Genomic DNA, 15127 nt, shown 5'->3' with positions numbered 1-15127 from the left:
CCAACCGTCTTGATGCTGCCTCGCCTAAGTGTGGCCAGCCTGTGCATCGAGATTCTTCTGGTGATGCTGGAGAGCCTTGGTGTTGAAGCTTCTTGTTTTGCTGCAGACAGCATCAACCTCGACAGTGCAGTAACCAGCCAACGGCCGCTCGCAGGAGAGCCGGGATGCTGCCTCTTCGGCACCGGGCACCCTGGATGTCTCGGGCTGCCCAAACAGAGCCTGCGTTCTCTCTGTACGACGCGTTCTGCAATGCACTCTGCACTTCTTCACCTTCTACAACGTACTGTACGGGCCGATTGTCTGCGCTTTTGCTTTTGATGCGCTCAATGCGCTCAAATGCCCTGGCGTGCCGATCTAGGCTCACTGCAGATATCTCTCGGAAAACGCCCCAACCGCTGCAGGCAAGCTCCAGGCAGTCTTACCGTCGCAAATCTAGCCGGAGAGTTTCGCAGCGGTCACGACATGCTGCTACACACTTCCAGGCCATGTCCGGCCCTCGTGACCCTTTCGCGGTTCTTTACCGACTGCGCCGGGAAGTTCGCGATGCTGAGACGTCACGAACATGGATGGCCTGTCTCCCGCATCGAAGACGATCTACAGGGACCAAAAAGCGTGGCCGGACTCCGAGACAGAGAATTATCAGCGCAAATCCTTATTTGCCTCGGTTCCACTTGAAATTGCCAGTCTCCCACGAGAATGACAGGCACCGAGAGCGAGCCGGGTACGAGGTTACGGCGTGCCTGAAAAAGTAGCAGGAGCGAGCGTCACACAACGCACTATGAAATCAATGAGGATCCGTGGAAAATCGCATAGCAACGGTTTACATTTGCCCCATTTCGCGCGGCCGACAGCAGCCTTGCACCGGCAAACATTTTGACCTTTCTTACCGAGCCGGCACGCGGAAAAATGGAACGTCTTCATCTCACAACCAGGTGGCTGTTCGTGAGATAACCCACGTGGTGAGCATGATTATACCATGCTGAGCAATTTCAAGGACCGTTAGTTGTTGCTTCGCTGCTTCGCGCAAGCGTCAAGCTACAACCACGGTACGCCGGTCGTCTTTGTACCTGCAAGAGCCACTCAGCAATTGCTCCGTCGCGCGCAATTGGCTTTGATTTACTGGCTGAATGCAACGCCGGGTGTCCGTTACCTGTCACCCATATGTCACTGTCAAAGTTTGATAGAAGAGTTGATGGCACGGCCCCTGACCGCCCTTGCAACGTTTTTCAGGCAAATTACTTGTCAGGCGGATGTGGCTGGCAAACCACAAGCAACTGCTTGCTGTCTACGTTGCTTCTTTCGAGTTCGTGCTACAGCGAGAGTTGTTTCTGTTGCTAAGATTGCCAATCTCCGACTCCTCGAATTCGCTCGTGCCAAAACGAGAAGGGTAATGATAAAGGCTTGGCGCTCCGGAACCAATGACAACCCGCTCACGACTGCGCATTCCTTGTGTCGAGCCAATTGCTTCCGACGTCACTAACGATTTGCTGTCTTGCCTGCAAAACACCGCTCCATTGGCCGTCACTTCCATTCCTGTTGTTATGACAGGGTTGAACTGTCACGGAGATTGCATAGAATCTCTTCGATGCGACAGTAAGAAGCTACCTCGCGGCCACGTTACAAGTTGTCCACCAATCTGTCTCGATATGTAGCGGTACACGCGTAGCTTGCGAATCCAGGTCCATGTATCCGCGACGCCGCCTGTGCGGAGCCTCAGCCTTAACAGCCACTCATGCGCCACGACGAGTGCGCCCCAGCATTCCAGCGTCCCAACAAAGACACATTTACGGCTAACTTCACCACTCACAGCTCTACCCGGCAGTGTATAGCCTTCTATTGGCTTTCGTCTCGGCAGGGGATGATTGTTAGATGGCTGCTCTCCACGAACCAGACGCGGGGAGCCTCCAACCAGATCCCTCGCAGACTTTCCGCGCTAGACTGAGCTGCATCCTGCAGCTGAGACCGGTCAAAAAAATCTGGACTCTATGCATGACATCGTCAGATCCTTGCGCGTCACATGCGACCTCAGGAGCGAGGGGCAGGGGCTGCCAAAGGTCACCACGCAGGATCCAGTAGCTGCATGTTAACAGCCGCGACAGCAAATGCCAAATGCGACTTTGGCAAGTATCACGACCGTGTGTGGCGCCTCCACAGCTCGAAACTCAGCTCGTGTTGGAAGCCCGCAAACCTAAGCTACCACAGCACGTAGCATTGCTCGTCAAGCGATGCCGTCAGCTTTCTGCACACCTCCATTGCAAGTTTGTCATCGGTTGTGAGCCGAATGCTACGATCACTCGATCCAGCAGCTAACGGGAGATGCAAAGTGTGGGAGCAATCCGCACTACGGCCAGCTAGACCTGCAGCAGAGCTGTGGTGCAATCCATCGACCCGAGTTTGCAAACCTACGCGAAGTCGGTCCTCGGGTCCTTTGTTCGACGGTGAACACCGGTGCCAAGTGGCTCAACCTTTCAGAGGCCGTCAAGCCTCGTCACGTCAGCTGACGTCCATGCTGCAGTAAGTTCGGGTATACTGACGAATTCAAAGCGCGTAGCGAAACCAGTATCTGCTGGAGGTGCACTGAAACAGTGAGGTACTGGCATATTGACGACTTGCGATCAGTTTCGAACTGTGCCACATGTTGCATCTGTCTCAATGCCAATGCGCAACACTGATCTTCGGGGACCTAAGGAAGCCCTACCACATCCCCTATGCCAGATTCCTTGCACTGGAAAGTTGATGGCAACTTACACCAACGTTATAAATAAGATGGTTCACCACAACCTTTCGAAATCTGAGAACAGCGACTGGGATTTCCTGCTATCGGTCAGATCACTATCACTCGAGCTGAACACGAGATTATCGGTGTAATCCATATGCAGTAGTTTCAAGTATTATGGCTCATTAGACTGTACAGTAGGATACTCGCTACGGAATTTGGCTTCCAACGCGCCGTATCACATCAGACATCAACCGGACAGGTGACGTAGATCCACCTTGCGAATGCTGGAAATAGAACAACACCGACACGAGCTCTAGAATTGGCGAGCCTCAAGATGACGAGATGCTGTTGGGAAATCACAGGAGCGAGGCCCAACGGTTATCTCCAAGGTACATGTCTCTCGCCGACCGTCTGCACCTCCAGCAAGCACATCCATGGCTCGCGGAGACCCAAGACGCTCCTAAGCTACAACTCCTGCGACCGTTACATCGACCGTTGTCAGATTCCTTGTCATCATATGAACTGCGCGTCAACAATGATAAAGTTGCAGTCGAGTTTCGAAAATCTTACATGAGGGGCATCTCTGGACGATAATAGATCGACGTCAATGTGGAGATCAACATACGCAGTATTGGCGTCTCTGATCTCGCACAAATGCCCAACGACCAGTTTGCCATCTCGTACGACTTAAGGTTGCGGAGACATTAGGTTCGTAAAGTGCATCTGTAACACTCAAACGCATCGGCCGCTGTGTCGGGACCACGTCGCCAGTCAAAAACTCTCCGACTGTTTGAGTCTGTATGTACCCGTCGTTGAAGCAAGCGTTCGGGCCGGTCCTCAACAGCTGTTCGCCCCGCGGACGCGGACACGGACAGCGAACTACTGCACCAACAGGGCGCTCGAGCCCGGCGTTCCACTACCACACGCCTAACGTCGAGTTGCGGTGCTATAGATGACGCATCAGTAGACTTGCAGGCCGCGGATGCTCGGCGAGTACAAGTGGCGTTGGAGGTGACACTGCAGTGCTCACGCGTCAGATAGAAGAGTTGAGAGCAGCTCGGTGTCAACCCTGTGCCCAGTATTCTCCTTGCTGAGCAAGCGGTAAGTAGAAAGCACTGACTTGACAGATCCGTCACAATCGTAGGTCCCTGCATTGAAGATTACCCAAACTCGATGTGTTGCAACCACAACGGAGGGCTTGTAGACATGTTTCGTGTTACCAGTGCCTGCAGATCTTACAAGCACACACCTCAGTTGCAGACAGTGTTGATAACTGACTGTCCAGTCTGGTCGTAACTTCACTGTAGACCGGAGTCGGGTCGTTGCCATGGCTTGAAATCACGAATAGAGGTGAACACATATTCCTGACCTGGCGGCTCATCGCCAATCCGTTCTTTTAGAGCTTTGCCAAGTGGCTTGCGCGGGAGTTGTCGGTGATTCTGCTGCACAATGATGGTCTGGCCCACTTGGACGAACGCACTTTGTCACGGCTCCTCGTCTCTCGGCCTTTAAGGCATCCCGAGGGCGACAGCGAGCGAGTCCAGCCACAAGACCGAGCTCCGCGATGACCCGAGAAGGTTGGTGATGATCCATCTACCCACTTCAATCGTTCGATCTCGCGGTCGATCACCCATCCGGAGGCAGAGCGTGACCGTCTTTGCGTATGAAGTTTCAGTAATCCAAGACAACTCGTCCTGCGCGGCAGTACAGCGGATGGTAGAGCTTGGGGCGATGAGGTGGCGGAAGTAGTTATTTGGCTGGGATGAGATGTGCCAAATTAGCAGCGGCATAGCAGGATTGACAGCAAGGTGTCTGGTGTAGTAGAAACGATCAGTATTTAATTGATAGCATCATGTGTGTGTAATGAGAGTGTGCCATTTTGAGGGCCGGCGAGCAGTTTGTGAGATAATGCTGTAAAGCCAAGAGAGAAGGGAGCTATATCCAGCAGACTCGAGAAGTGGATCCAGAGGTTGCTCCTTCTCGAACCAAGTCAAGGAGACGCGAGTAGTCAAAGGTGACGTATTACAGTCTGCGGGGCCTGACTGTTTGGAACAGGAAGGCTCGTGGGAGGGAGGTACGCTTGATTGGGGATGCAACGAACACTCATAACATCAAGTAACTGGATAGATCACTGCACAGGGCGAAGGTAGTTACAGGAGCTTGAAACACGCATTTGATTTTGTCTTTAGATGCTTCTACTTCCTTGTCAAAGGCTCTTCTGGGACAGCCGCTTCTGAAATATCGTGGAGCGAGGGAAGCAACAGATAGGTGAGCATATCGATAGTGTACAAAGTCATAGAGAAAACAGGTCAGCAGACTCTGAGCCTGCCGAGCCAACCATTGTAATTCTGGAAGACTCAAGATCGCACAGCGTTGTGTTTCCGTCACCAGAATGCTTAACCGACCAAAGTGAGAGGTAAACTTGCTCTCATCTACGTGTGCATGTATGCGAACACGAAGCCGAGCCCAAAAATGTCTCCCGAAGCAGTCACCAGGATAAAGACCTTCGGCTTTGCCTTGCGTAGTCAAATATCGACTCGTAAGCTCCTGGCCCTCGTCCATCTGTTTCACGGCCTCTGAGGTGATTTTACAACCATGCCTGATAGCTTACAACTGTATATGCCTAACAAACTTGATGGCTAGAGTATGTTCGTTGTGAATGCTGAAAGTTTTCACCAGCCATTTGCAGCCGGTGCTCAGAATGTTTCTCGATGCTGTAGATGAGCCACGATGATCTCTTGCTCTCGAGCTGCGGTGTGGCTTGTCTTGAGAACATGGACACGGCGCAGAGTGTCCGAAGGCGTTGAGTCATGACTGTGGACGCGAGCAGTGTTTGATAGCTCGGAGGCGGGGCGGTTTGCTGATGCGTTGTGGAGACACTGAGTATGGACAGAACCGGGTGCAGCGTTGTCGGTCGTAGAGTTGTAAGCCCGGTTTCAGTGAGGCGGACTGACGGAGAGCACGTGTGAATTTGAGCGCAGTTGTAATATAGGCAGTGTCTTGATATTCGAAGAACGTCATTTACTTGAAGCGTGCTGAGGGTATAGTTTGCAATGCAGCGTGAAGGTGGAGAGCGCCATTGAAGATTCGATGTTGGATTCGATTTGTCTTGTCCGAGCAAGGGTGGCTGATTTAGAACTGAACTCTGGTGACAGTCACAGTGTGTTCGTTCGTCAGAGGGTGCTGCTGTTGCCCGGAAGTGCCCGGGTTTCGCAAAGTCATCGTTGCGCCTCAGTCACCTCGCAATTCAGCAGCCGCGAAGTAGCCCTTGTTCTCCACCACGCCTCTGTCCTTGACCACGGCAGTGTATTTTACGACCCACTGTGGTGACACATCACCCTTCAGACCATCTTTATTTGATTCGCCCGCCAACACTCCCGAACCATCCTCTCCAGAACCCAAGATTTGCCTCAACGTCCCCCGCGGCAGGATGTTCGTGCAGTCATTGTGCGTTAAGAGCTCAATCTGTTGCTGCTTTGCGTACAGGATCAACGGCTTTGGCACAACACAGCAGTCCCTAACATTGATCTGGTTGACGCCTGGCTTGATTGTCGTGTGCTCCAGGAACTTCTGCAGCCGTGCCACGCCGAACTCAGCAATACCCAACTTCGACACCAGGCCCTCACTGTGCAGCTTTTCCAACGTCTTCCACGTTGCAGCCATTGTCTCAATGTCCTCCGGGGGCACCTCAGAGTCGTCGGTGCCTTCTGATGTCGACTGTGGGGCGGATGGCGGGTCTTCCAGATCCGAGTCCTCATCATCCGCATCGAAAGACATTCCTGGGAAACTGACGATCAGCAGGTCTATTGACTTGCTGCCCAGCTCCTTCAAGACCAGTTCGATTGCCTCTCTTGTCTGGGCGCATCGGCGGTCGGCGGGTATATTGGGAAGGTAGAATAACTTGACGGTGATATCGTATGATTCCCGAGGCTCGGTGAGAGGCGAGGGTTCGTGGCTCGGTATGTAGAGGCTGCTGTCTGCTTGCGTTGTCCATGACTTGTAGTCGGCGCCGGATGGTGTGGGTGACGACTGGTGGTTCGCGAAGTTGGCGCGCAGTGACGAGGTCAGTTCCGTGTTCGATTTCTCGAAGAAGGGACGCCGGACAACCGAGGGTCCCCCGGACATGATGTTACTGAGAAGGTTAGCTTTCCAAGTCTCCGTCGGTGGAACGGCAGACATACGAAGTGGATAGTATGAGCTTCATGGCGACGACAGTGACACGTTATTGCGGGTGAGAAGCTCTAGGATCTCGACTGACTCCTGGGTTGTGTTTGCAAGTTATAGGTTTCTTCCTTGTCTCCAGTGAAGTTTGTCAGCGGCTGCTTAGTTAGCGTCTCGTGCCACGTTCCCTGGCTGTGCACGTTGCTAGAGTCGTGGACGAATTGCTGCTGTGATAGCGATTGCCTGCGTCTTTACACTATGCGTCTGAAGCCAAAGTGAATGCACAGCAGCGCTGTTGGTCTCAATAATGGCGGGGTGTTGGCTGCGCGTGCTTTGACGTTTCGCGGGGCTCTCCGCGCCTTCGCCGACCCGCGACGCTCCAAAGAACACCGCATCACTGCCGAATAGATAGCACACAACCACCATGGCGATCAAGTAGGTCCCCCACTGCACGCGCCGCAATGCAACGTGATCGAGAGTAGGAGTGTGTGCTGACAGCGTACTTCAGATATCTCATCCTGCTCTCGCGACAGGGCAAAGTGGTTGGTGCCTCACCCCAGACTCCGTGACCATATGCTGAAGCTCGCAGCGTCTAGCCAAGTGGTTCACCACGCTTGCACCCAAAGACAAAGCCAAAATCGTCAAGGACGTCTCGCAGCTGGTCCTCGCCCGCCGCACGCGCATGTGCAACTTCCTCGAGTACAAAGGTAGGTGGGTCCGGCAGGGGTAGCTCTTCGCTAGGCTCACACAATCTTCCAGATACCAAGATCGTATATCGCCGATACGCCTCGCTCTTCTTCATCGCCGGCTGCGACTCCGAGGACAATGAGCTGATTGCCCTCGAGATTGTCCATCGCTACGTCGAGCAGATGGACAAGTACTACGGCAACGTGTGCGAGCTTGACATCATCTTCAACTTCCAGAAGGCCTACTTCATCCTCGACGAGCTGCTGCTGGCCGGCGAGATGCAAGAGAGCAGCAAGAAGAACGTGCTGCGCTGCATTGGGCAGCAGGATAGCCTTGAGGATATGGAGGTGAGCGAATTGGGCCCTTGATCTTCGTTCTCTCCCACACGCCCAGGCGCCCTGTGGCTGACGCTCGCCTGCCACTGTCCAGGCCGAGGACGACATCCACTCGAAGATCATGTAGCGTGTCGATTGCGGTCTGTCTCGAACGAACGATCACTGACCGTGTCGCCCCCCGGCACCAGGACGCCGAGGACTTCAAGGGACGCCTGCACGACAGCGGCATCTTGTAGCATCGCAGGGACAGCATTGCACGGCGTTTGGCGCATCAAGCACGGAGTTTTACGGCGCAGAGGACATGGCGACTGGAGAACGCACCATCAGTCATCCTGCCGTGATACGCAGATGACTATGGTTGCACTCTTTCTACTACAACTATACACCCCAGTCTGGCGGGCATTGGGCCCGTCCAGCAGGTTTGGCACTAGCGGTCTGTGGGACTCGAACGTGATTACAATGTCATGCTATCGAGATTGCTCCTGTGGCTTCCTTCCTTTTTCCTTCTCTCACTGCTTTAACAAACTCAACCCTCTAGCTACAGACTACAACTCAGCATACTGCACTCAATACAAACGTGACAGCAAGTGGTTCGGATCAATATTGGTCCACTCTCCCAGAACCCTAGCATCTACTCAATCATCTCATTGTTGCCGGGCTCCTTGAGAGTCCGCTACCAGGCAACCAATGCTATATGTAGCCTGTTGTCATGCTCTTTACTCCGTGCGCCGGCTATGGATCGCTCCAACACAGCCCACAACGGCCCATCAACTAACAACAGTCTGCGACACCACTCATGGGCTCTTGCCGTCCCATTCCGACCATCACCAGATGTTCATTGGTTGTCAGCGGTCGGCTGATTCGGGCCAATCAAGCCGAGCCACGCCAAGTAAGCTCCGCAACACCGCTCTTCGACGACGTACGACGCAATCGGCCTCACACATCACCCCACCGCATAACAGCTATATGTCCCTCGCCTGCTAGACAACTGTCTGGCCGTTCCAACAGTATCTACACCTCTCTGCAGCCAGCCTAGAGTTGTTGCTATCTGTTGCGTCGGTTCGCGCAGGCCCACCCCACGATAAAGGAGCACTCACAAAGCCAGCAGCGTCAGGACGCTAACACAAAGCCGCGAACCTCTCAGTATCAATCGCACCATCACCCATAACATACCGCGATAGCAAAAAACCCAACCCGGCACGATGAAGGTGCGTATCTGGCGTCCCCCGATGCAGGCGCGCGATGATGTAACTAACCCGTGCGATCCACAGTACCTCGATTTGTGCGCACTCCACGAGGTCAACCTCGCTCTCAACTTCGACACCCAAGACACGGCGATCATCGGTGGCTGCGATCTCTGGACCGTGAAAGCGGCCGGCAGCGATAAGAAGCTCTACAAACGCATCGAGAACACGCTCGAGGCCAGGCACAAGGATCATCTCGCAGCTATCGCAGATTTGTCAGAGCAATCCGCAGCGCAGTTTGCGGACGATATTGACGCCGAAAGGGATACGCCGTTCGGCAGCTTCAACGAGGCATCGAACAGGCACTCGTTTGCCTATCTTATCGCTACTTTGAATGCGACGCACATCGACTACGACTTCGCCAACACTCTGAACCCAGACGAGTTCCGTCGCGAGACCCAGCAGAGCTTCATGCACAAGGTCGACCAGACTATGTACTATTTGCGACCACAGGTGTACTCAGCTGGCCTGCCCGCCGGCGCCGTCACACCCCTCGGCTCGCCGATATGGAGCCCCCGTTCCTGGCAGCTGCTGGATAGCGAGATGGACATGACCAACTGCGAATACTACGCCTGGGAGCCGTCAGACGATCCGTTCGCTGACGATGGCGCCATCTGGAGTCATCACTTCTTCCTCTACAACCGCGACCGCAAACGCGTGGGATACTTCTACCTGCGTGGCATCTCCGCCCTCTCGCCCAGCCCGAGCATGTCCATGTCTCTCATGAGCAAGTTTAAGCAGTCTAACTTCGAGTCGAGTACTAATGCTGGGTCACGTAAAAGGGCTGAGTACTGGCTAGGCGACCGCGCGCGCAAGGGCCTTGAGGCGTACGGCGACAGCGACGAGCTGGATAACATGGTCATCGATCATCCGGGCGATGTTGTCGATGCGGATCAAGACCGATTTGTGCCCATCCGCGAAATGAGCATGGACGCCGACTATTACGAGAGCGAGGGCGACAGCGACGTGGAGAGTCTTGTCGAGATGCACAAACGCAAGAGGAGCGGTGTGCGCACCATGAGCGAGGGCATCATGGACCGCATGGAGCTATAGGATACCTCCACCTGCTCGTCCTGTGCTGATGGATGTTGTCAATCAACTTGACGGTGCATGGCCATGCACTTACGACTCTTTCTTTTGGGTAGCATGTAATGGCGTTCCGGTCTGATTTTTCACGCAACTAATCCACTGGGCGGACACAGCGTGTCCTAAGCTCGACGACTACGACAGGGCGTTACGGTCGGTGGGAGCGACGCGTTTCACGCCTTTGTATATTGTGTCTCGAGATACCCGTTTTCTCGCATTGTACTTTGTTTCAACGACTCGAGTCTGTTTTATAGTTATGGGATTTCTACAGATCTTGGATCTCGGTCTTCAGGCCCCCAGCCAGCAAATACATGTTTTACACACATCGTTATCAGCAATTATGCTGCTTACGAAACTGCAGGATAATTGTGGCCTGACTCAAATTGCGCAGGGTAGCTTTGACAGCAGCTTGTCACTCGCGACTCAGCGCCAGTAACATTCAAAGCACGTCCGACCACCTCCAAGCCTGGAGACAAAGCATCGACGGAGCGCACATTTGTAGGATCGTCGACAGCGGACCGAGCAGGTCAGGGCGGCCTTGGACTGTACTACCTTCTAAACCCACGGCGCGTACGCGAACGGAGCAGAGGTCTTCGCTGGAAGTTCTGCTCGGTCTGTGTTGCCGAATAGACCTGGGCGTCTACTGCCTATGGAGTTACCAAGCTGCTCAGTGAGCGCGCGCTAGAAGACATGCTGCCGACGATACACACTCCACGCAGATCGCGACCTTACCAACGACCTCTGAGCCTTCGTATGTATTCGCGAGTCGACGCACCTTCATCCGCAGCCACCCACACCACATGAACCTACCTCATCGCAGCTCATCCACTCCGAAACCACAAGAAAATGCGAGCAGCGCCCATGCCCCCATCAGTCCTCCTCTTTCCCCAGACCCCAGACCGCGCTGCTCGTTCCCAGTTGCGTGGCTCAGGCGCGCTGTAGCGCACTATTACACATAAAAACTCTGTGGTGGAGTCTTCCCCAGAGGCCCATGCGACGCTGTCGGCGCGCCCGGAGACCCACCAAGATTAGGACGTCAGGAAGCGATTGCTGGATCGCCGATAACGGCGCTGTTAATTCGAGTTGGGTGATTGTATTGCTGTACTGTATCGTGATGGTGTGCGAGCGCAGTGTTTTGGTGGTGTTTTGGGAATCGGGCCGTCTGGACTGGAAGGGCTGACAATGAAATCCTTTTAAGCGCATTCAATCCCCAGGTGACTGGGAAAATGTATGAGCACGAGGGCCCTGCAGCATGGGGGTGGTAGAGAGCACGAGCGAGTCAGCCGAGATAAGATGGGCGTGTAAGAGATTGGCTGCGCGTGAAGGCATAGTGGTAAGAAATTTCGTATGCAGGAGCCACGCGTAGTGTCTTCAGGGTGCACTCACGCTCTGTTGATGAATGTGCCAGCTTGATAGATAAGGGCTGATCTACGTTGACTAACAGTTGATGTGTACTTACCAATTGCTTGGATACCTGCAAAGCCCTTTCCAGAGATGCCACACTCTTCGTTGTTTGGAGCTGGGCATGTTCTGGAACTTCTATCGACCCCGGCCCTGCCAGAGCTGTCTGCAACGGATACGAGTCCACAAGTAATACCTGATCCTGAAAGGGACACAATGTACACTGCGCAGCTGGGTTCTCCAAGGGCGACTTGGTGGCGGACATGTGACGACCACAGGCGATGCTACAATGGCAGTGGATGGGCTCTCGTTGATCTTCTGCAGGAGACATGGACCATCTTCCGTTTGTCTGACCACCCGTGGATCAGCGTTCGTTTCAGCGAGGTCGTGGGCGCTAGACGCGGACCGTGGAGCTGCTCCTGCGTTCTCCAAGGGATTGAAAAAACAGTGAAGCTATACGATGGTCTGCTGTTCCCGCTCCTAACAAGGCAGGTAGTGTCTAGAGGCGCTCACTGCAAGGTGCGCAGAGGGGCGAAGTAAAGGCTGTCAGCGAGGCACCCAGCCGTTTTTCTACGCCTCGCGGGACAACCATTTGCGGATCAGTATTCGTGATCGTTTCAACCACTGTTGATTCGCGGTGCGTCTGCATCGCGGCTGCACCGAGTGACCGATGACCAAGGGTATCGCTGATATCGTGCTGCAAGGCCCGACAAACCACCCGCCTGACATTCCAGAAGGGTTCCTTATCAGGCTGACTGACCGACGCGTTTATGCAACCTTGGGCCAATTGATAGTGGCAGGTGTCTCCCGTGCATTGTAACTGGTTCGGAGGATCTGCCACCTGCCTAAAACGCCCAGACCGTACTAGACCGCCGCGCACTCTTACTGAAGCTTGTCTCCATGCCAAATTGCACTGTTTAGCGAGGTCGCAGAACCGCCACTGTCACAACGCGTGTAGGACGATCGCGTGCAGCGAGTTTTTGTTCGGCGGTCGCAAGGGCGCCTTCGACTTCAATGCGGCCGGAATAGAACAAGGAAGGACCGCACGGTGGCTCCACGAGGATGCGATTGCGACGAAGTGGAACCGAAAGCAAGCATGTGCAGAGGTCCGAGGCCTCAAAACCCCACGTTGCTTGTAGACCGTGGCCCTGGCTCTGGATGCACTCCATGTTGGCCCACCCTTATCAAGCGTGTAGAGAGGGTCTTACGACTTTTGGGAACCGGTGGCCGAATTGCGTGCGAATTGGCGCACCCGAGTGTCTGGGGCAGCACCCATTTGCTCGAGACATCCAATCTCGGCCCTCACAGCTAAGCGCTACCAGTTCGCGCGGCCGCTGCTAGTCTGGAAGCTTGAATCGCCGCTGTGAATGGTCACCGTGCGCTTGTCGAGTCTAGGATCGAGAGCAACACAAGGAGTCTAGGTCAGTGTTACCAACATCGATCTGTAGGTATAAGACAGCCTTCATATCCCCCTCCACAGGATTTTGTTTCAAGGGGTATCAGACTTGACTTCAACTTTGCGCGTGTGCGCCAGTCCTTCTCTATTCAAGATCTCTTTTCGGGTCCACCCTTGACACCATCTCAGGCCCTCCAAGATGGCAGCCATGAACGAAAAGGACCAGTATGTCATTGACGGTGCCGAGTCACCTAACCACGGCATCAAGGACATTATCCACGAGAAGGGCAACAACATTGGCGAAGCCGCCGATCTCTACGGCGATGTGCAGACGGCTGAGCAGTACGGATACGTCCAGCGTGGCCTCAAGTCGCGACACATCCAGTTCATCGCACTCGGTGGTACTATCGGTACTGGTCTCTTCCTCGGTATCGCCAGTGCTTTCGCCAACGCCGGTCCTCTGTCTGTCCTACTTGGTTACACCATCACTGGTGTTGCTGTTTTCGGAATGATGCAATGTCTTGGTGAGATGGCTACCTGGCTCCCTCTTCCCGGTGCTCTTCCTCAGTACTGCGCTCGTTACACGGATCCCGCTCTTGGCTTCGCTGTTGGGTAAGTCTGTCCCTCGAGATGTGTGTTACTTTGACTAACGAACCGTAGCTGGAACAACTGGTACCAGAATGCCATCACTCTTTGTGCTGAGATTTCTGCTGCCGCTCTTGTCATCAACTACTGGGACCAAGAGGGCAAGGTATCGCCTGCTGTTTGGATAACCATCATCATCGTCATCATCATCGCGCTCAACATTTTCGCCGTCAGCATCTATGGTGAGGCGGAATTCATCTTTGCGTCGGTCAAGATCATTACCATCCTCGGCCTCCTCATCGTCGCTCTTGTCATCATGCTTGGTGGTGCCCCAGATCACGACCGCCGCGGGTTCAGATACTGGAAGGAGGGTGCGATGAAGGAGTACGTCGGCACTGGCAGCACCGGCCGCTTCACTGGTCTGTGGTCTACCCTCGTCAACGCTGCCTTCTCCTACGGCGGTGTCGAGATGGTGGCCGTTGCCGCTGGTGAGGCCGCCAACCCCCGCAAGAACATCCCCAAGGCCGTTCGTCGCGTGTTCTGGCGTATCCTGTTCTTCTACGTCCTTGGTTCCTTCATGATTGGTGTCACCGTGTCCAGCAATGACCCTGCGCTTACCGACGACAACGCCAAGGGTGCTCAGAGCTCTCCCTGGGTCATCGCCATGAAGAATGCCGGTATCCCGGTTCTGCCTCACATCATCAACGCTGTCATCTTGACATCAGCCACCTCATCCGGCAACGCCTTCTTGTACTCCGGCTCGCGTTACATGTTCGCTCTTGCGCAGAACGGCCAGGCTCCCAAGTTCCTCCTGAAGTGCACCAAGACCGGTGTCCCACTGTACTGCGTTCTCATCACCGCCTCCATCAGTCTCCTCACCTACATGAGTGTCTCCACTGGTGCCAATACCGTCTTCCTGTGGTTCCAGAATTTGACCACCATTGCCCAGCTCTTCACCTGGTGCTCCGTCTGTTACACCTACACCCGTTTCCAGAAGGCACTTATCGCTCAGGGTGTCGACCGCGACACTCTGGTCTTCAAGAGCAAGTGGCAACCCTACACCGCCTGGATCGCTTTCGTATACTTCGCCCTGATCATTGTCTTCAACGGCTTCAAGGTTTTCACCCAGACCAAGGGCGGCTGGGGCTCCGACCAGCTCACTTCCTTCTTCACCGCTTACGTCGGTGTTCCCATTTTCTTCATCCTGTATGCTTTCTGGAAGATCTTCAAGCGCACAAAGTTCGTCAACCCCGCCGAGGCCGATATCTGGTCCGGCAAGGCAGCTCTCGATGCTGAAGTGTGGCCTGAGCAGGTCCCTAGGAATGCTCTCGAGAAGTTCTGGTTCTGGTTGTGCTAGAAGCTGTGTGCCAAAGGCATGTGTTTTGTTTCCCTTCGTAGCGAGCTCGATATCCATGAATCTATATTTGAACTACGACTGTTAGCTGCAACTTGTAACCATTCGAATGACTCTGTCGATGTGATTTGATATTTCCGGAAAGTGTAGGTTCGTAGG

At 54.2% G+C, this 15127-nt stretch overlaps 3 protein-coding genes across 3 annotated transcripts; 2 read left to right on the top strand and 1 right to left on the bottom strand.

Moving 5' to 3' along the window:
* Nucleotides 1–5950: 5950 nt before the first annotated feature.
* Nucleotides 5951–6923, bottom strand: C7974DRAFT_434413 (Aldo/keto reductase family-domain-containing protein; the record flags this gene model as incomplete). Its single annotated transcript, XM_046144989.1, has 2 exons — nucleotides 5951–6851; nucleotides 6901–6923. 2 exons carry the CDS (start codon nucleotides 6921–6923, stop codon nucleotides 5951–5953), a joined length of 924 nt encoding a protein of 307 aa, XP_045996054.1.
* A 460-nt stretch (nucleotides 6924–7383) lies between these two features.
* Nucleotides 7384–10199, top strand: C7974DRAFT_312745 (clathrin adaptor complex small chain-domain-containing protein; the record flags this gene model as incomplete). The annotated part of the gene is made up of 4 exons (XM_046138378.1): nucleotides 7384–7422; nucleotides 7470–7587; nucleotides 7640–7914; nucleotides 9174–10199. Coding segments are annotated over 4 exons (1458 nt in total), but the record flags the coding sequence as incomplete, so codon positions are not given.
* Nucleotides 10200–13101: 2902 nt separating this feature from the next.
* On the top strand, nucleotides 13102–15073 carry C7974DRAFT_197318 (amino-acid permease inda1). Its single transcript, XM_046136724.1, has 2 exons — nucleotides 13102–13641; nucleotides 13690–15073. The coding sequence occupies exons 1-2, from the start codon at nucleotides 13229–13231 to the stop codon at nucleotides 14969–14971; spliced, it is 1695 nt and encodes a 564-aa protein (XP_045996052.1). The 5' UTR covers nucleotides 13102–13228; the 3' UTR covers nucleotides 14972–15073.
* Nucleotides 15074–15127: the final 54 nt, after the last annotated feature.

This window comes from Boeremia exigua (genome assembly GCF_020726555.1).
Source record: "Boeremia exigua strain MPI-SDFR-AT-0100 chromosome Unknown C7974scaffold_7, whole genome shotgun sequence".
In the NCBI taxonomy this organism is placed as follows: domain Eukaryota; kingdom Fungi; phylum Ascomycota; class Dothideomycetes; order Pleosporales; family Didymellaceae; genus Boeremia; species Boeremia exigua.
Note: the sequence above shows the minus strand (reverse complement) of the source record. Positions and strands in the feature narration are given on the sequence as shown.

Bases quoted from the DNA above. Each gene is read 5' to 3' on its own strand.
- C7974DRAFT_197318 (XM_046136724.1), top strand. From the start codon at position 13,229: ATGGCAGCCATGAACGAAAAGGACCAGTATGTCATTGACGGTGCCGAG. The intron at 13,642-13,689 runs GTAAGTCTGTCC...AACGAACCGTAG, and splicing joins GCTCTTGGCTTCGCTGTTGG to CTGGAACAACTGGTACCAGA.